At 37.2% G+C, this 22,518-nt stretch overlaps 1 protein-coding gene across 2 annotated transcripts in view; it reads left to right on the plus strand.

The window, feature by feature from the left end:
* LOC126175235 (uncharacterized) overlaps positions 1-20,597 on the plus strand; it is a 186,156-nt gene extending 165,559 nt beyond the window's left edge. For both annotated transcript variants that reach the window (XM_049921873.1, XM_049921882.1), the window contains 4 exons: positions 3,888-4,163; positions 15,384-15,611; positions 19,025-19,184; positions 20,377-20,597. In XM_049921873.1, the coding sequence (XP_049777830.1) occupies positions 3,888-4,163; positions 15,384-15,611; positions 19,025-19,184; positions 20,377-20,495 (783 nt within the window). In that variant the 3' untranslated portion in view covers positions 20,496-20,597. The remainder of the gene's footprint in view (positions 1-3,887; positions 4,164-15,383; positions 15,612-19,024; positions 19,185-20,376) is intronic.
* Positions 20,598-22,518: the final 1,921 nt, after the last annotated feature.

The following is a 22,518-nucleotide window of genomic DNA, read 5'->3' on the forward strand; positions in this document are numbered from 1 at the left end:
GGGATGGCTAGAGGACAAATGTAAGGAGTAGAGTCTTATCTCACTAGGGGTAAGATAGATACTGCCTACAGGAAAATTAGAGAGACCTTTGGAGATAAGAGAACCACTTGTATGAACATCAAGAGCTCAGATGGAAACCTAGTTCTAAGCAAAGAAGGGACAGCAGAAAGGTGGAAGGAGTATATAGAGGGTCTATACAAGGGCGATGTACTTGAGGACAATATTATGGAAATGGAAGAGGAGGTAGATGAAGATGAAATGGGAGATATGATACTGCGTGAAGAGTCTGACAGAGCAGTGAAAGACCTAAGTCGAAACAAGACACTGGGAGTAGACAACATTCCATTAGAGCTACTGACAGCATTGGGAGAGCCAGTCCTGACAAAACTCTACCATCGGGTGAGCAAGATGTATGAGACAGGCGAAATTCCCTCAGACTTCAAGAAGAATATAATAATTCCTATCCCAAAGAAAGCAGGTGTTGACAGATGTGAAAATTACTGAACTATCAGTTTAATAAGTCACAGCTGCAAAATACTAACGCGAATTCTTTACAGATGAATGGAAAAACTGATAGAAGCTGACCTTGGGGAAGATCAGTTTGGATTCCGTAGAAATGTTGGAACATGTGAGGCAATACTGACCCTACGACTTATCTTAGAAGAAAGATTAAGGAAAGGCAAACCTACATTTCTAGCAGTTGTAGACTAAGAGAAAGCTTAAGACAATATTGACTGGAATACTCTCTTTCAAACTCTGAAGGTGGTGGGGGTAAAATACAGGGAGCGAAAGGCTATTTACAATTTGTACAGAAACCAGATGGCAGTTATAAGAGTCAAGGGACATGAAAGGGAAGCAGTGGTTGGGAAGGGAGTGAGACAGGGTTGTAGCCTCTCCCCGTTGCTATTCAATCAGTATATTGAGCAAGCAGTAATGGAAACAAAAGAAAAGTTCGGAGTAGGTATTAAAATCCATGGAGAAGAAATAATAACTTTGAGGTTCGCCAATGACATTGCAATTCTGTCAGAGACAGCAAAGGACTTGGAAGAACAGTTGAACGGAATGGATAGTGTCTTGAAAGGAGGGTATAAGGTGAACATCAACAAAAGCAAAACGAGGGTAATGGAATGTAGTCGAATTAAGTCGGGTGATGCTGAGGGAATTAGATTAGGAAATGAGGCACTTAAATTAGTAAAGATGTTTTGCTATTTGGGGAGCAAAATAACTGATGATGCTCGAAGTAGAGAGGATATAACATGTAGACTGGCAATGGCAAGGAAAGCATTTCTGAAGAAGAGAAATTTGTTAACATCGAGTATAGATTTAAGTGTCAGGAAGTCGTTTCTTAAAGTATTTGTATGGAGTGCAGCCATGTATGGAAGTGAAACATGGACGGTAAATAGTTTGGACAAGGAGAGAATAGAAGCTTTCGAAATGTGGTGCTACAGAAGAATGCTGAAGATTAGATGGGTAGATCACATAACTGAGGAGGTATTGAATAGGATTGGGGAGGAGAGGAGTTTGTGGCACAACTTGACCAGAAGAAGCGATCGGTTGGTAGGACATGTTCTGAGGCATCAAGGGATCACCAAGTTAGTACTGGAGGGCAGTGTGGAGGGTAAAAATCGTAGAGGGAGACCAAGAGATGAATACACTAAGCAGATTCAGAAGGATGTAGGCTGCAGTAGGTACTGGGAGATGAAGAAGCTTGCACAGGATAGAGTAACATGGAGAGCTGCGTGAAACCAGTCTCAGGACTGTAGACCACCACCACAACAACAACAACAACAACAACTTGTCATGCCGCTTTTCGATGAACACTGCTGCTAGCCATGCATTTAACACACTTTTTCTATTCCTTAGTCAAGATACTCTGATAATTTCTACAATGTATAGCTGATGAAACATGTTTTCAATTTTCTTTTCAAATGATATGGATTCCCAATTCCTTGTTTTATGTATTGTGGAAGCTTGTTGTATATGTTCCCACCAGAGCTCATAACTCAATTTTAACTTCAGATAAGGAGGCAAAATCTACCTCAAAATTAATTTTGTATCAAGTACTGTGAGTATGCAAATCACAGTTCATCTGAAACTGATTTTTATTGTCAGCAACAAAAACCATTAAGGAATAAATATATTGGGAAGCGAGTGTAAGAATACCAAGATTCTTAAATAGATTTTTGTAAGTTGTACAGTTTATTTACCTTACACATTATACTTATTGCCAACTTCTGCTGAATAAACACTCTATTTACTGTATGTGCACTGCCTCAGAAGATAATTCCAAGAGACAACAATGAGCATAAGTATGTGAAATAAACCTTGTCTTTAGGCCAACACAGTGAAAGATGTTACTAAGGGCATAACACCAATTTAACTATTTATCCAGCTGGACTGCAGGAAATTTTACACACTGTGCTTCATTCAGTGTGCAATCATTAATTTCTACTCTTGGTCCAGACAAGTCATTACTGCTTATCTGGACTTGCATAATATGAACCATCATAAAATTAAAATTAAACTGTTAGTTGTGAACCAATTGTAGGCCAGTTCCATTATCATTTGAGCTGCGTCTGCTAAGGCTGAGTTTAGATACTTGATTAATAGGTTTGTTTATTTATTTAAATTTTCTTTGCATCGACCCATCACAATGATGGCTTTTCCAAATATCAGAAATAAAAATATGACAAATTACACTTACAAATTATGTTTCACACTACAGCTACTGCATCTTATGTCTGTTTCATACATTTATTACTCTACAACTTATCTGCTACTGGTTAATGTCACAATCACTGCTTTAAAATTCAGGAAAGATTTTAATTTTGAGTTGAAAATAATTCTCCACCCAAGTTCATAAAGAGTTTGGTAGTTTGTTAAACCACATCACACCTTTGATGTGTGGGCTTCCATGTGCAATTTTTAAAGTTGTTCTTTTCCAGAAATACTTCATTTTTATCCTGGTATTATGATCATGTACATCACTGCTCTTGATAACTTCCATTGGTTGACTTTTCAAAATGTAAATAATTTAAATATATATAAGGAATATATCTAGTGTTAGGTATTTGTTCTGCACAAACACTTCCCAACATGATTCTTTAGGGCCATGTACAAATTTTATTGCTCCTTTCTGGAACTAAAATATTCTTTTTAAATGTACTTTGGCTGCACAGCCCTATAGCTCAATCATGTAATTATGAAAGGAGTAAATTGTTTCATAGTAAACTAATGTTAATGTTTGGTTAAGAACTATTCTTCTGAGTTGGCTAAGAAAGTATAAGACATTGCTAACTTTTGGAGGCCTGACTGCACAAAGACTGACCATTTGGCCAAAATGGCCTACCAGAAATAATGCAATATGGTAAATCCATAACTGAAACATAATATTCTAATTTCTTAGGTGTTATTGATAAAAACACAAACTACAAGTCACATGTCAAAGATCATATTAATTTTTATATTCTACAATTTTTGCATTATATGTGTATCACATTTTGTAGTTGACTTAATTTTCCTATTTCCATTCACTAATATCTTACAGCATCATATTTTAGGGTAATTTATCACTGAGGAAAAAAGTGTTTGTAGCATAGACATGTGTAATGAGGATAATATTTGTTGTCCACTTCGAAAGCTCTTGCAGACAGTGGGTATTTTGCAAGACTGCATGTAATACAATAGTCAACTAAATTACATTTGAACTGAATTAGTGTAAAAAGAAAATATTTATGAATTCCTGTTACTATTGACATAACAATGTAGACTGCATTATATAATATGTAGATTAGAATGTGTTGTATATGGTGTTTAATGCTTGTAAGTGAGTGTCCTAATTCTCTAATATCAGTTATGCTGCACATAATATCAATTACACTGCACAGGTTCAGTCACTTGCATTGGTACCACCAATAGTAGCACTGATTTCATATCATCCAAGTGTAGCCAACTATGACTTATCAAGTGTTCGACGTGTGGGATGTGGAGCTGCTCCTCTAGGCTCTGACCTACAGGAAGCTTTCAAGAAACGCCTCCCCAGTGTTGAAGAAATAACTCAAGCTTATGGACTCACAGAAGCCACACTTATAGTTACTAGAATTCCCCCTGGTAAAAATAAGATGGGCTCATCAGGAGTGGCGGCACCTGGCATTGAAGTAAAGGTAAATATTATTCTTAGAACAGCAACTTTAATGCAGTGATAATACACATACGGAACACACTAACATATGTTTATTTATATTGACAGACGTTTGGCCTGTAATATAATAAAAGCTTTAGGAATATTGTTGATGATTGTTCATTTTTAGGGACTAATCATTTTGTTCATTAGTTACTTTATATTTTGGCTGGTTCATCACTATTAAGACTCTCTCACTCGTAACATTACTGCATAATTATATGATTAACATGATGACAAGCTGGTCAAGCAGTCAATACACTATTCCATAGTGAGCGAGTCTGGCATTTTGCTGAAAAAGTGGTGTGAAGGGTGTCAGTGAGGAGGTAGTCAGCACATAATGAAATTTTGTGGTAGAGCATAGGACTCTCTTGATGGCTGCTTAATCATCTGCTACCACAAGATACAGAGAATTTTTCAGGTTGAGGGATATCTGTATGCAGTCCATTTAGGGAATCAAAGTTAATTGCTCAAAATTTATAATCTTACTCTCACTAGATTGCCAGCACTCAGTTAATTCATAAAGAGTGTTTGTCGCTTTCGGTTAAACACAGCTTGTTAGCTTGAGTAATTAGGCTTTTGTGGACTGTTATTACACAGCTGACAAGAAATTGGCATACAGTCTTTGATGGTGGGATGCCTTCCTCTTTTAGTATACTATTCATGGGGCTTGTCTGTAATGTGCAATGCTTCCATACCTACATTTACACATATGATGTTCAGGAGGTGTAATACTGATGCTGCTGTGACCTCCTGCCCGTCACATCTGTACCTACATGTGCAGAATTAATGACTTAATGTAGGTGTAAGTGAATCCTATGATCTGCTTCCCAGGTGAGGCTGATGAGGTATCTGAGTGCATTTAGTTTAAGTGTACAGTTTCCCTTTAGCTGATGTGTGATAGCCGTATCTGGTAACAAGTAGGAGGCTGAGGAAGCAGTGTTGCTCAGCTATACCTACAGCATCAGTAGAATTCAGGGAAATGGTACAATTAGTTGTTCTGAAGTGCGTATATTGGCTTTTAGAAGGAATCATCCAGAATCCAAACTTGAAGCCAAATTTTGTTCTTTGTAGATGCCTCCCATTACCTGGCTTTCAGTGGCAGTTACCATTCATGAAGGAGTAAAGTGTAGATACATCACAGTTGCATCTAGTTAACTTTCTCTTACTTCCTCTGGATGGCACATTACAAGATCCACCAAGCCCTTTGACTCCTTTTTTCCCAGTGTTTTTACCTGATCTAATAAATTCAACAATTATTTTGTAGTTAGGGCAGCCACAGCTTAGATTATACATTTTAGCTGGAAAGAAATTTCACAAAATTCTCCTACACAATCTTAAAAAAAATCCTTTAAAAATCATTTTCAGGGTGTATATGTCTCAAGACAATCAGGAAATCTGAGAAAATCCAGGATTTTCTTTTTAATTCTGGGAATTTTCCATTCTTTTAATTTGCAGGTAAATTTTTAAAATTTTGATGGTAAGAACTAATACTCTAACAAAGAATTTTACTTTAGCCCGCTAATGCAGAATAATATTGCAGCAATGAAACATTAAAAAAAAAAAACCATAATAAAATTAAGATGCAAAGAAAATGTGCCATCTAGAACACACAGTATGCATCACAGTCCAAAACATATACAGTCGCAACACTGCTGTTCATTTTTTGTTGTACTATGGGGCAGCAGCACTCCAAGTGCCCAGAAAGCTACATTTCTGAATATAATGTTGGACGAATGTGAATAGTATAATTTATATTGATTGTAACATAGTTTTTACAATGGGGAGCATATCTAATGCCATAAAAATTGACAACAACTATGAAGTAACACCACATTTATTTTTCTTTAGTTTCCTAAGGACAATGGGAAGTATGAAATGGTACTTTGCTGAAAAGTTTATTTAGGATTCTCTTGTAACCTGCAAATATATAATGAAGAATTTTGTTTTCCTTTAAGAACTTCAAGTGGCTAGTAAACAGTAGAAGACCTGACCTTTTGCCAAAAGACTTTGTCTATCTATTCAACAATGCAAAGTTTTCTTCACTGGATTTCCAGTCAAATGACAATAAAATGTCTGAAGTAATAAAACTTTTTTTCTAACACAGAATAAACCAATCTCAGTACTGTTGCTACACCGGAGACACAAACGGCAAAAGTCTTAAACAGATTCACTTTTTATCCAAAAGCAGCTACATTCACAAAAATATTTGTGCATTGGCAAGTTGAATGAAATGTAAGAATGTGCAAAAATATGCAGTGTACATGTTGCAACATGTCAAAGATCTTTCCAAAATATGTTTTATTTGCTACGTTTCACTTGATAAAGTGTCGGGAAGTTCTACGCAGGTGTATAAAACTTTTACCATTCAAAGGACTGATAAGTTTTACAGCTCCAAGGGAAAGTATTCTGTCACTTAACATGGGAAACATGTATTTTCACACAGGAAAAGTGTATTTTTAACTGAAAAATCTGGGAATCATTTTTTATTGTCAGTGTATACACCCTGATTTAAAAATTCTTTGAGAATGAATGAAAATTAAAGGTGCATTAGCTGTTTACAGGTACCCTTAATAAACAACATAACTGGTTTCACACTGTTATATGTGCATATTCATGTGATAATCTGTACTGAACACAAAAAAAAATGATTTTATAAGATGCCGTTAATACATGGCATGCAATAGTGAGAAAGAAGTACAGGTTTTTAGTCACACCTTTTCATTTCACAAGGATAGTCAGAATGTGCAATGTCACAGCAAACTGATTAAGTGTGTAACCTCTTAAGAGGTTGATCATTGGATGGCTAAACTGGGAATTTATACACCATAAGATAAATGTCAAAAACATCAAAACTCATGTTCCAATAAAGCATCTAGGGAAGAAGAGCAAATCCCTACAAATTAGAACATACAGGGCAGAAACAGTGGTAATGGATGCACATACTCTAGTAAAATATGTAGGAAATGAGAGCAGATCACTGCAAATTAAAACATATAGGGCAGAAACAGTTGTAACAGGCTCCATGTAGTGCAAGATGTCACTCACCGAAGCTCTGATACAATAGAATCAAGATTTAAAAAGTTGACATCTTCTTAAACATCCTGTAGATCTATAGTGCAGTCCACATCAAATGAGGAGTGCAGTTAAAGCATACTAGATCTCTGCCAGATGGATAAAATCATAGTTCATGTAGATTGTCTGCAGATAAACATTAACCAAAATATGTTTTTAACCAACGGTAGTCAAGCATAAATAGGGAGAAAATGGAGGAGCAAGTGAACACTTTTTGAGAGGGAAGAACTGATAAGATAAACTTTTTGAAAAAGTACCTATAAAATGGTACTGAGGCAATTGGGAAGGAACTACAAAAGTTTAAAGTGGTCATCTGGTGATAGGTTCTTGCACCAGGGTATTAAGAGTCCTTCCTGTATGGCATCCATTGCAGTGGGCTGTTGTGACAGTCACACAGTAGAAGAGGTCACAGAGAGGTACTAACACAAGTTGAATGTGGATGAGACAGGCATGACTCGAAGGAAAATGAAGCATCTACTACCTCCATTTACTCAGTAAACATCTGAAAATTGGTAATCTTATTACAGGATTTAATGATAAATGTAAGACATGTAATAATAGAAAGTGGTGGATGAAAAGCACTGTGGTGGTTAAATAAATCAATTTGGAAGTATAAATAGCATGAATAAAATATGTTTAAAAATATTTTTAAAAAATTATTTGATGCTTCCCTACTAAGGAGGCTGTGAAACAGCAATACACATCCAGTGCACAAGCTGTGAAGGTGGTCTATTGGGGAACATCAGGCAATCAAAATTAGCCAGAAGGTTTCAGTGTTTCAGCTCAGTTTGGTTGTTCCAGGTGTGAATGGATGACTGCTTCAAATATCTCATATGCACTTCTTCTAAAACATTTCAGGTGCCTCCTTTGTTTTTTACAAATAATATTTCAAAATTATTCCCCATACTAGAGATTGAGTGTCCTGTTTTGCACTAATGTGAAATAATGGCAGACTTAGAGTTGGTCAATCTTAAATGCATCATTAAAATGTACATCAAAACCACATCCAATTTGTGCAATATACAGGGTGCTTCCAAATGAATGTATAGGTTTTACAGTTTTGTAGCATTTATTGCATTTAACTTACAACTATAAATAATACATCTAATGAAAGAGCGACTCAAATATCTGCATCTACATCTACATCCATACTCCGCAAGCCACCTGACGGTGTGTGGCGGAGGGTACCTTGAGTACCTCTATCGGTTCTCCCTTCTATTCCAGTCTCGTACTGTTCGTGGAAAGAAGGATTGTCGGTATGCCTCTGTGTGGGCTCTAATCTCTCTGATTTTATCATCATGGTCTCTTTGCGAGATATACGTAGGAGGGAGCAATATACTGCTTGACTGTTCGGTGAAGGTATGTTCTCGAAACTTTGACAAAAGCCCGTACCGAGCTACTGAGCGTCTCTCCTGCAGAGTCTTCCACTGGAGTTTATCTATCATCTCCGTAACGCTTTCGCGATTACTAAATGATCCTGTAACGAAGCGCGCTGCTCTCCGTTTGATCTTCTCTATATCTTCTATCAACCCTATCTGGTACGGATCCCACACTGCTGAGCAGTATTCAAGCAGTGGGCGAACAAGCGTACTGCAACCTACTTCCTTTGTTTTCGGATTGCATTTCCTTAGGATTCTTCCAATGAATCTCAGTCTGGCATCAGTTTTGTCTGAATACCTGTGTGCAAAGGGAAGAGTATGGAATAACCAAGAGTGACTTAAGAATGTGTTGAATGAGGGAGACTTTCAAGAGTAGCCCTCAGGAAACAGTTTGGAAGGCTAGTTGTGAATTATCAATTCCAGCGACTTACAGTTATTCCTTATCATCTGTTGCTGTTGCAAGCTCCAAAGCCTATAGACAGTGGATGTGTGCCAACTTTGCAAGCAAAATGTTGCTGCATGATGATGTAGATTTTCTGGATAATACCACCTTCAGCACATAACTAATGAGGAGTTATTGATTGAATTGGGCAGAAGAGGAGTTTGTGGCACAACTTGACTAGAAGAAGGGATCGGTTGGTAGGACATGTTCTGAGGCATCAAGGGACCACCAATTTAGTACTGGAGGGCAGTGTGGAGGGTAAAAGTCGTAGAGGGAGACCAGGAGATGAATACACTAAGCAGATTCAGAAGGATGTAGGCTGCACTAGGTACTGGGAGATGAAGAAACTTGCACAGGATAAAGTAGCATGGAGAGCTGCATCAAACCAGTCTCAGGACTGAAGACAACTACTACTACAACTACCACCTTCAGTGAGGAATTGGCATTTCACCTAAGCAGAAATGTAAACATATATAATGTGTGCATCTGGGAGTCACGAGATGGCACAGTTGCAGTGAGCCTCCATTAAACTGAATGTTTAATGTGGCATATCCTGTTAGAAAGTTTATAGGTCTTTCTTCTTTGGTGAAGCAACTGTAACTGGTGTGTCTTATCTTAATGCACTGGAACTATGGCCCTTTCCTCATTTGGAAAAGATGAACTGCAGAACTTTATTTGGCAGCAAGCTGCAGTGCTGCCTCACTGGCATAACTCAGTACACAACTGGTTAAATGACATTGCACCCTACTGCATGGAGCTGAATGACAGAGCTTGTTTGGCATGATCCCCACGATTTGACGCCATTTTTACCTTTTGGGGATCGTAAAGGATCATGCATAAGGGCCTTGCTACAAGCTGATCCACCCAATTTTAGAAACAGCATAGTTGCAACAATTACACCAGAGATACTTATCAAGGTTTGGGAAGAACTCACATGCTGACTCAATGTGTGATGAATGGTTCTCACATTGAACACTTGTGAGAAAAGCCGTTTGAGTTACTATTTCATTTGATGTATTCTTTACAACTGTAAGTAGAATGTAATAAACACTACAAAGCCTTAAAACCTGTATATTCACTTTGAAACATTTGTACTTATGCAGACAATCATCACAAGTAATTGAGAAGACACTTGTCCCCTGTAGTGATTAAAATTTGAATGTTCCTTATGTTTTTATCTGGCACCTACAGTTTTAGGAATTAAAAATGCCAGAACAATATCTTTCCTCTTAAGTTGTTTTCCCATCTGCTCTTAATATGGAATTCTGTGATAAATTAGTTTCTTGTTTCTCCAATTGACTGGTGAACAACATTAATAGGGAAATTCTAAAACAGAGAAAATCTACCCATCCTGCTACTTCACTAGGAAGCACTGCTTCACCTACAACTCTGTTACCAGCCGATCAAGGCAACATTAACTAATCTACCACAGAATTCCACATTTCAGTAAATTATCAGAGTGGATGAGAAATCAACTTAAGGGGAAAAATAATGTTCAGCTTTTCTTATCCTTGATAACATAGGGGCCAGTTACAACCATAAAGAACATTTGAACTTTAGCCAGTACAGGTGTCTACTTCATTACTTGCAACATTTGTCCACATAAGTATTTGGACAAATGGGGCATGGTTTTAATGTATGTTTTAAAGGAGCATTTTAGTTTGGCCAACTCTAAATCTGCCATTAGTTCACATTAGCATGAAGCAGGATACCCAGTTTCTCATTTGTAGAATAATTTTAAAATATCATTTATGGAAAACAAAGGAAACACATTAAACATTTTAGAAAAAGTACAGATTATGAGCTATTTGAAGCAGTTGCCCACCCACGCCTGGAATAACCAAACTGAACTTCCCCAACTGACCACCTTCACAACTTGCATGCTGGATGGGTATTATTGCTTTACAGTCTGCTTAGTATAGAAGCATCAAATATTTTTTTTAAAAAAAATATTTTTATATATGTTTTATTCATGCTATTTATACTTCCAAATTCATTTATTTAAGCACCAAAGTGCTTTTCATCCATCACATACTATTACAACATGATTTATATTTATTGTTAAATCTTGTAAATGACTCCCAATTTTTCAGATGTTTATCGAGTGAATAACATTCTGTTTTCCATACCCCACCATATCTTGCGCATGCCTCATTTTCCTTCATGCCACACCTGCCTGGTCCAAATTCAGTTTGTATTAGTACCTCTCTATGACCTCTTCTACTGTGCAACTGTCACTATAGCCCACTGTAATGGATACCATATAAGAAGGACTCTCAATAGCCTGGTGCAAGAACCTGTCACTGGATGACCACTTTAAACTTTCATAGTTCCTTTGCCATTGTCTTAGCACAGTTTTCTAGGTAATTTTTCAAAAAAAAATTATTATCAGTTCTTCTATGTTAACAAGTGTTTGCTTGCTGCCCCATTTTCTCCCTATTTATGCTGAGCTACAGTGGTTTAAAACATTTTTTGGTTCATGCTTGTTTGTAGGTGATGTACATGAACGATGGTTTTATCCACTCATTGGATATCTATTATATGCTAAATGCACTCGTCTTTTAATGTGGATTGTACTTTAGAACTACAGTTAATAAGAAGTCAACTTTTCGACCATGGGTCTATTGTAACACTGCTTTGGTGGGTGACGTCTTTCCTAAATGGTGTCATTACCACTGTTGCTGCCCTATATATTTTGATTTGCAGTGGTCTGCTCTCATTCCTTAGGTATTTTATTGGAGCTTGAGCATCCATTTCCACTGTTTCTAATTTGCAGTGATTCACTCTTGTTGCATAGATACTTTATTGGAGCAAGATTTTTAACACTTTCAACATTTACCTTATGGTGTATAAATTCTAAGTTTAGCCATTCAGTGATCAACCTTTTAAGAGATTAAGCAATTAACTGGCTTACAACTTGAATATTAGGACATCGTACATTCTCTCTAGCCTTATGAAGTGACAAGTTGTGACTAAAAACTTGATCCATTTTCTCACTATTATACACAAAGTATTAACAGAATTTTACAAAAACATTTTTTGTATTTAATAAAGATTATCACCTGAAGATGCGCCTATAATTGCATGACACTGATTGTGTTGCCTAATGAAGAAAGCTGTTGTACAGATAATGTTCCATGAAAAATTTTCATTCATTTTCAAAAATATTGTAAGATTATTTTGGAGAATTTTTGGAAATCTCTTCATAGTAACAATTTCAACAATGTTGACCACTGCACAACATTCCCAGCTAGTTGATCGATACAAATCTACCACTATACCTTTCAACCTGTATCTTGTGAAGTTTTTGCTTAAAATGCTGTAGAAACAACACTGTTATGCTCTTCACCTGGTGGTTTAAATGTGGGGGAAATGATTTGTAATACTTACAACATTCTATGTTATGCAAGTGGCACATTCTTCCCACTGTATGGTTCAGCTACATTTCTCTGAAAATTTTTACACATTCATTCATGACATGAAAATTTACTTACACCTTTACCCAAGGCAATAAAGCCTCTCTCACAGCCTACCTATCATGACTGTAGAAGCAGTGCAAGTTCATTGAGCATTCTTAATGGCAATCCATGGCACAGATGGCATACGGAAACACCTATCCATAGCTTGCTGAAAGCAAGGCTAATGGCTACTAAAGTCTCTAGTTCTTAATTTAATTGCTTAGGGCCTTCCCAATTGCAATTTTGCTAAAGTAACATATTTGATTCTTGACAGTGGGCAAATAGTCACTGAAGCTAGAGAAATACCAACCTTCGGCTTCAATACATTTTGCTAGCATACAAGTAAAATAGGTATTAGGTCATAGCCTTTAACTTCAATGGAGTATGATTAAAATGAAGTGTACGCCAAAATATTACTTATACAATAATAAAAATTGTCTCAGCTTTACGCATTCCCCAACTAAAATCGGTGCTTGAAAATTTAAGTTGTATTCCAGTTTTAAAGGGTAGGTTTCTAATACTCTTTCAGGTTTTATATCAGAAAATTACATTTTCCACTATAGCTTGGAAAATAATTAATATCTTCACAAATGACTTTTAGGGCAATGTTTTAATGTACAAACAAGCATGTTCTGCCAATTGGACACTGTTAGCAGCACCATTAAAGTTACCAGAAAAAGTAAAATATCTAAAATAATACTTTATAAAAGTAAGTCAGAATTGATATTATTTACTTTCACATACACTATCTGATCAAAAGTGTGATTCACCACTTCAAATAACTAATTTACAGTCATCCACTGTCCAGTAGTGTCACTCTTTACACTATCTCAAGTGTTGTGTAGAACTGACTACAGAAATGTGTGGCTTATGAGGACTGCTCAGTCATTGCAGCTCATTCTTTTAAATCCCCTGCGCACAATCATTATGACAGCTGGTAGCCTTTTGGAACTCATGAGTGATTCCTTCCACTGATTACATGCAATTTTTTACAGCAGCCTTCCAGAATGTTTTATAGTCCCTGTCTGCCAGTACTTGAGGTTTGCATGGTCTTTGATTAGCTGTGGTTGTTCCTTTGTGTTTCCACTTCACAATCACATCACCAACAGTTAACCTGGGCAACTCTAAAACAGCTGAAATGTCCTTCATAAGTTTGTTATTTGGGTCACATCCAACGACTAGTCCATGTTCAAATTCAATGAGCTTCTAATGGTCAATTCCACATTACAGAAGGATGTCTGGATACTTTTGATCACATAGTATAGATATGTAATGAACGGTATAAAAATTCTTATGTGTTATTATTGTACAATCCCTCCCACCAAGCAATTTGCCATTTATAGCATTGGGTACCGATTACAGCCAATAGAAGTCTCACATTCAATGCATTTAAGGCTCATTAACATCTCAATAGCACATAAATCCCATACTTGATTCCTGACATAACCACCTACTTAAATTTCAGGAAATATTTTGAAGAAAATTGAGTACTATTTTTGGAGCAAGTATGTTATATAAGAAATATGTTAATGAAATTAAATTAATTTTCAATAAAACTTTTCTTTCAGACTTAATTTAAAAATTGCCTTAAAGATTACATTAAATTGATGAAATAATATAATTTGGTTATGATCTATTTTTTCAGAAGCTTTACAGTTATTTCCACCTTTAACTTTTTCCTTAAAAATTTACGCAAAGTTGTAGTGAGAGAGACTTTCTGCAAATGAATGTGTTTTGCATATCAGTCACAGGAGATCACAGCTTTTTATGTATGAGAGTTTTAATTTGTTTCATGAGTCAATCCTCCTTAGCTTTTTTCATGGGTGATTCAATCTGTTATAAGTAATAAGCTGAATTGAAAATTATTTACTTTGAAAGTTCTTAAGCAAAGTTATGGTTCTTTAAAAAGTTATACAAGAATTAATTTTGAGAAAATGTCACTTGTCCAACACTATACTCTTATAAAAAGAAACACTATTCTTTATACTTACCATTATTACACATATAAAAATATTTTAATTGATGCTTCAATTTTTTTTTCACCAATATCCTTTGAATAGAGTATTAATGCAAGACTTCATATGGTGATGCTTCCCTTCACCTTTTCTGGTAGCTCTTGGTTCTTACATTGATTCCTGGCATTCTTTTCTCAAAATATTTAGCACACAGAACTTTGTCTGGTAACTCGGCAGAGTTGGAAAGCATGCAGATAACGTTCCTAAATATTTTAGGTCTGAGTCTGTGATTTACCTTCTTCTCATTTCTGATTCACATTTGTGTCTGTATGAGATACTGCTGCCTCATGAGTGACTGGTGTGCACTGCAACAAGGTCAAGTGCATTAAAAAAAGAATAGAAAAATATTCAAATAGGTCACTGAGAGTTTCATTATTGAAATGTTGCAGTATACACTGTGTGCTATTTTAACAGAGCATAAATAGTCATTTAGCATGCAATACTAATGGACCGCAACAACTAAGGTACATATCACAACACTACTAATATGGTGAGAGTATTTGACTGTACAAACACAACAATGCTGTAAAAGATCATCAATAAATGATTAGGTGAGTACCTTCAGCAATAGAAACTTCTGTTTTTATGTTTTTTGCCTTTCACTTTTTCCTGAACTGATGTAGTTCATACCCATACTTTTTTGTGCTGATAGTACAACTGTAAGATATTTCTAGAACCGATTTCTGGATATGATTTCCATGTCTAATGCAGATGATGTCAAATGTATTCGCAACTGCAACAAAATTTTGTAATAGTACAAAAGTTACAGATTGTCACTAATGTCTGATGTAATAATAATAGTAAAATTTTCTGTAACTGATCATGGTGTTTCAGGTTATTGACACAGAAACCGGTCGCTCACTAGGCCCTTATAAACAAGGAGAAATCCTGTGCCGTGGTTCAGCTATAATGAAAGGCTACATTGGAGACGAAAAAGCAACAGCTGCAACCATAGATAGTGATGGCTGGTTACATACTGGAGATGTTGGCTACTATGACAATGATGGGTATTTCTTCATTGTTGATCGCATCAAAGAACTAATCAAATACAAAGGATTTCAGGTAAGACAGAAATTTTGAATTTTGAACACAATATTTGTTCCATATGTCCAAAAGCTTTCCATTTACATGAACACAATGAGACACACTCTGAAACCTGAAACATGAAGAACTTAGTAGTATTCCAGGGAAAAGCTGCACGGTCATCAACAGTATCTGTTCTTTCAAGAACAGTTACTGTCTTCATATATATAGTTAAAGGCTACCCAGCCATTGACCTTCGTCTGTGCGAATGCGCACAGTTTGCCCAAACTCCTACGGGAATTGCCAAAGCGTGCGCGAGTATTGAGTGGATGGGCAAATGTCTATAAGGTACTTTACATATGTAGAATTGTAGACTGTTGGGAATGTGAGTATCACAGGAAGCGTGCAAGGGATAAGTCCCTGCAGTCGCGCTATTCATCTGTGTCCTCAGTGGCTCAGATGGATAGAGCGTCTGCCATGTAAGCAGGAGATCCCGGGTTCGAGTCCCGGTCGGGGCACACATTTTCAGCTGTCTACATCGAGGTATATCAACAACACCTGTCGGCAGCTGAGGGTTTCAGTTAGTCATCATTTATTCCAGGGAAAAGCTGCACAGTCATCAACAGTATCTGTTCTTTCAAGAACAGTTACTGTCTTCATATAGAACTTAGTATGATAAATTTATTTATGCATAGGCTCTACTTTTATTTTTAATCCAGATGGAGACCATGGTAATTTAAACACATTATTTCAATTAAGATCCCCTTTCTCAAAGTTACAAATTTCACATAAGTTAAAAGGGATGTGAAACTGCACATGCATCTCTATAACAGATATGGTGGTGATTCCTCACTTATATTGACACAAATCAAACACCACAATACATATGGCAACAGCACATATGACCTAGTATTCAGTTTCTGTCCATGAATATATTTGGATATGACGCACATACCATGATAAGCCAAAACATTATGTTCATTTGTTTAATACCACGTTGGTTCTCCTTTTGAAAACTATAAACCAGAGATTTCCTGTGACATGGATTTGACAAGTCTTTGGTGGGTAAATGAAGTATGCATCAGACATCTATACCCAGGTCACAGAATTCCTGTAAACTAAGGGTTGGTGGTTTTTGAACACGGAGTTGGTGACCAATTGAATCCCAGATGTATTCTGTCAGGTTTAGGTGAGTACTGTTGACTTTAGATTAGGTGAATTTGGTGGGCAATACAGCAATGAAAATACACTATTGTGCTCCTCAAACCACTGTAGCACACTTATGGTCTTGTGACATGGACAGTTATTCCACTGAATGATCCCATTGGTATCAGGGAAGACATACATTATGAAGGGATGCAGGCAGTCTGTCTTAATATTCATGTATTCACAGCTGTGATGGTGCTTTCAGTTACTACTGCAGGTCCCACAGAGCCCAGGAGAATGTCCGCCACAGCGTAATATTGTCCCCACCAGCCTGCATTCATAATGTGGTGCACGTTTCAAGCAGCCATTCACCTTAATGACAAAGACTCCTGACACAGACGTTGATCTGATGTAACAAGAAAAGTGATTCATCTGACCAGGCTACACAATTCTGTTGATCCACAGTCCAATGTTGATTATACTGTGACCACTGCAATTATAATGCCCTATCAGCTCTTCAACAATCTCAATGGGTGTTTCATAGACAACAGATTTCAGGTGGCCCCACAAGAAAAAATCAATGGGCATCCAGTCGGGGGAACATGCTGGCCATGCCACCAGCCCACCACGCCCTGTCAGTTTCTCACCAAAGGTTTCATCCAAATGAATCCACACTTCATGTGCAAAGCACACAGGTGCACCATTGTGTTGGTACCACATTCACTGTTGCACATTGAGTGGAACATATTCCAACAATTCTGGCAAAGTTTCTTGTAAAAAGTTTAAAGATTAAGTATCTGTTTGCAATCCGTTGCCAGGGGAGCTTACTGACCAGATTACTGCCTACCAAGCCAGCCCAAACATTGACAGATTGTGTGAATTTTCCCATACCCACACGTGTTGATTTTGGCTGTTGAACATACCTTCTCATGTAAAGAATGCCTCATTCATAAAAAGTACATGGTTTGGAAAGTCCGGTTGACGGTACACCTTTGCAAAAACCACTGGCAGAATTCAGTTCGAGGAGGAAAATCATCTGGGTTAAGGGTGTGAACCTTCTGAAGGTGACAGGGGCGCAAATCACATTCATGCTACACACACCAAATTGAGGAATGGCTTCCACCCATTTCCCATGCAACGTATCATGAGCTTGCTGAGGCTGTGTTTTCCAGTAGTGCTAACTCCTTTTCTTCAAGCCCTGGTGTACACACTGTTTGTTGACAACCGCATCCATCAGGCCTTTGCCCCTGTAACACAAAATGAATACACTGGGTTTCGAAGTAGGCCTTAAACACACATGTGCCATTATGAGAATGTGCCAGCGGATAATGTACCCCAAGTGAACCTGTGCCTTAAAGGGACGTGTAGATGGCAGTAAATTTGTGTGGATGTGGCACTCGATGATTTCGAAACTGCTGAACGTACAAATGTTGGGCAGCATGAGCATTTCCATCTGCCACCCCATAACCACAGTGCATGTCTGCTCTTTCGTCCCAAGACTAAAATTCCATGTCCTGTCCACTCCACACAGTAATAAACACAAGAGGGTCCCCATTTAATGACAAACTGACACAAGGGGAACCAGATTCCGCAGTGTGTACAGGTGCTGCCTTCTGTGCAACACATATCAAACAGGCATTTACACAGCCAAAGTAACATGTTCACATCCCAGTAAAAGGCAGAAAACGCATAGTGTTGTCCCACCTGTAATATCTACAACTATGCTGTCTAGAGTGTCTGCAAATACAGGTCATAAAACATTGATATTATGTCACTTTTACCTCAATGTCACAAATACATTGAAATCATTCCCTGCAGACCTGCTATCATGAAGGCTCAGATGGTATGTTGTGTGTCTAACCTCCAGGTGCCGTGTGATGCTGATCAATGATGCCTATCGCTGTACACTAAGGGATACAGGCTTGGGTTGCTACCAGCCCTCTTATTTTCTACATTCATTTCAGATATGCACTGTATATTCAACATATGTGCTGTTACTATGAGATAAAGTGAATCCTATTAGGAAACAGCAAATAATACCACAATCCATTATTTTATCAATGTACAAAAATTAAATGAAAATTATTAGTAAGCGTGGAATTACTATACACAGTATCTCCTTACTATTTTACTGCTTCACTTATGAAACATGCCTGATGTTTGGGTCATTTGTGTAAATGAAAAATGTCTATCATTTAAAAATATAATTTTGCACTAGTTTAAATAAAGCAGACCCCCAAATATATGATGCAGTTTCACAGAAGCTACAGAAAGTATTGTAACTAAATTTCAAAAAATTTTAACAGGTGGCCCCTGCAGAGCTTGAAGGAATCATTGTGAATCATCCAGCAGTATATGAAGTGGCTGTCATTGGTGTACCTGACAAAATTGCTGGTGAACTACCAAAAGCTTTTGTAGTTCAACAAGCTCCAGTAACAGAACAGGAAATTATTGATTATGTCGCAAGTAAGTCAATACAGAGATTAAGATATTACACAACATGTGAGCATTCAAATTAGGCTGATGAGAGAAAATCCATTCTTATTGTTTTGAGTGCATGCATGACCTTCATCCCTTCAAATTTTTCTGGAAATTTATTTCCCTTTTGACCGTATCTCTCATATCACACTTTATCTAATGCTTGACTTTCAGTAGGAATTCCATGCACAAAAATAGCACAATAAACTCACAGAAAATTGTCTACAACATATGGACTCCAATGAACTCGTTGAATAATTGACATGCTTAGAAAATTCTGGATGACAATTGTGCCATGGCAACATTTACTGCAGCTTTCAACTGCAGTAAGATAACATGTCCCACTTTGAATCACTTTTCACTTTATGTCACTGAAACAGACTTTATGACATACTTCTCAGAAATCACACATTCTGCTGGCATTTTCAAAATAGATGACATTATTACAGCTGGGATGGGAAGATTCAAAACACTGATTCTGCTTTGCTTCCTTGTGCTTGGCTTAAGAAACAATTGATACCTGCAACGTGACAACTTTGTCTTGATTTCTGATTTCTAAGTTATAGCCATTCATTGAAGTCTATACTCTTACTGCTGATAGTGATTTGCCAGCAGCAAATCTAATGTGATGATGTGGTGACACTGTTGTTGCACAGTTACAGATATGATCACAAAGTATGTGCCTTTGACTATGAATATCTAAATGTATTCACATACTATAGGAGCATAATGAGATCCTGTATTGTTCATATATCTGGTTCTGCTTTACATCTATGCAGCACAAACAAAACAGGATGCCTACTATCTTGGGCAATGTAAGAGGGCTACAGTTTTCCACTTGCAAAGAAAATTGGAAAAGTAAATTAATGTTGAAATGGAGACTATATTCTGAAATTATTTGTGTGCACTACACTGTGTAAAGTGGACATTATTGTCAATTTTAATTCAATTATTTATAGTAATGACATATAACTGTTTTTCCATGCAATGAACACCACTGCTTAATACTGCACCACATGTATTACATTCTAATGACAAAAAGCATCTTTATTATAAAGATTTGTGTTGTTCATTCTTGTTGCAGTTTTTAGCTATGTCTTGTATCATCAAACAACACATGATTTTCTGGTGTTTTGATACTTATCAACATGTTTCTCTTTTTCTTTCCTCCCCTTAACAGAACAGGTATCTTCACACAAGCAATTGCGAGGAGGAGTTGAATTTGTTAATGAAATACCAAAAACAAGCACCGGAAAGATCTTGCGAAGAGAGCTACGTAGACTGAAATCAAAACTTTAAGTTCTATGGATGACAAAGGATTTCATCTCGTCTAGAGTATCTATTGAAGAGACTGTTAAAAATGTATAATTTTTTATACTATAACAATAAAAATAAACTACTTTAGGGATACAAGACTTTCTCTTTTTACTCTCTTCCTTTCTTTTCCAAATTGATCGGTATAACACAAACACAACACATTACAACAATGCTCAAGTGGTCACCTGCACAACACAATTACTCACCGTACCCATCATCTGCATGACAGAGTGAGACAATGTTAAACATCATCCTTTGGGACCAAGGAAGGAAACAATTAATAAAGCCTCACATTGTTACCATACTCCATAATACGAGTACATGAATGCAGTGATTTTTACAATAACAACCCATGAAAAAAAGCACCACTTTAGTTAAGGTAACTTTGATCCTTTCTGAGTTCATCAAATTTAAGGATGAATATGTGTTCACTGACAACTGAAATATTGTTGTGTAGTTTTATAGAACATTAATTTTCCGCATTACCACTTTCTGTTAAACTCAACAAGAAAATAAATGGATTTTCAATGTAATATTGCATGAAATATGCCAATGAAAATCCATTACATATTTACTAGGTTCTAATAAATAAACCCCCCCCCCCCCCCCCATGAACCATGGACCTGGCCGTTGGTGGGGAGGCTTGCGTGCCTCAGCGATACAGATAGCCGTACCGTAGGTACAACCACAACGGAGGGGTATCTGTTGAGAGGCCAGACAAACGTGTGGTTCCTGAAGAGGGGCAGCAGCCTTTTCAGTAGTTGCAAGGGCAACAGTCTGGATGTTTGACTGATCTGGCCTTGTAACAATAACCAAAACGGCCTTGCTGTGCTGGTACTGCGAACGGCTGAGAGCAAGGGGAAACTACGGCCGTAATTTTTCCCAAGGGCATGCAGCTTTACTGTATGATTAAATGATGATGGCATCCTCTTGGGTAAAATATTCCAGAGGTAAAATAGTCCCCCATTCGGATCTCCGGGCGGGGACTACTCAAGAGGATGTCGTTATCAGGAGAAATAAAACTGGCGTCCTATGGATCGGAACGTGGAATGTCAGATCCCTTAATCGGGCAGGTAGGTTAGAAAAATTTAAAAAGGGAAATGGATAGGTTAAAGTTAGATATGGTGGGAATTAGTGAAGTTCGATGGCAGGAGGAACAAGACTTCTGGTCAGGTGACTACAGGGTTATAAACACAAAGTCAAATAGGGGTAATGCAGGAGTAGGTTTAATAATGACTAGGAAAATAGGAATGTGGGTAAGCTACTACAAACAGCATAGTGAACGCATTATTGTGGCCAAGATAGACACGAAGCCCACGCCTACTACAGTAGTACAAGTTTATATGCCAACTAGTTCTGCAGATGATGAAGAAATTGAAGAAATGTATGATGATATAAAAGAAATTATTCAGATAGTGAAGGGAGACGAAAATTTAATAGTCATGGGTGACTGGAATTCGAATGTAGGAAAAGGGAGAGAAGGAAACGTAGTAGGTGAATATGGATTGGGGCTAAGAAATGAAAGAGGAAGCCGCCTGGTAGAATTTTGCACAGAGCACAACTTAATTATAGCTAACACTTGTTTTAAGAATCATGATAGAAGGTTGTATACATGGAAGAACCCTGGAGATACTAAAAGGTATCAGATAGATTATATAATGGTAAGACAGAGATTTAGGAACCAGGTTTTAAATTGTAAGACATTTCCAGGGGCAGATGTGGACTCTGACCACAATCTATTGGTTATGAACTGTAGATTAGAACTGAAGGAACTGCAAAAAGGTGGGAATTTAAGAAGATGGGACCTGGATAAACTGAAAGAACCAGAGGTTGTACAGACTTTTAGAGAGAGCACAAGGGAACAATTGACAGGAATGGGGGAAAGAAATACAGAAGAAGAAGAATGGGCAGCCTTGAGGGATGAAGTAGTGAAGGCAGCAGAGGATCAAGTAGGTAAAAAGACCAGAAGAAATATTGAATTTAATTGATGAAAGGAGAAAATATA

This window comes from Schistocerca cancellata, chromosome 1, assembly GCF_023864275.1.
Source record: "Schistocerca cancellata isolate TAMUIC-IGC-003103 chromosome 1, iqSchCanc2.1, whole genome shotgun sequence".
NCBI lineage: Eukaryota > Metazoa > Arthropoda > Insecta > Orthoptera > Acrididae > Schistocerca > Schistocerca cancellata.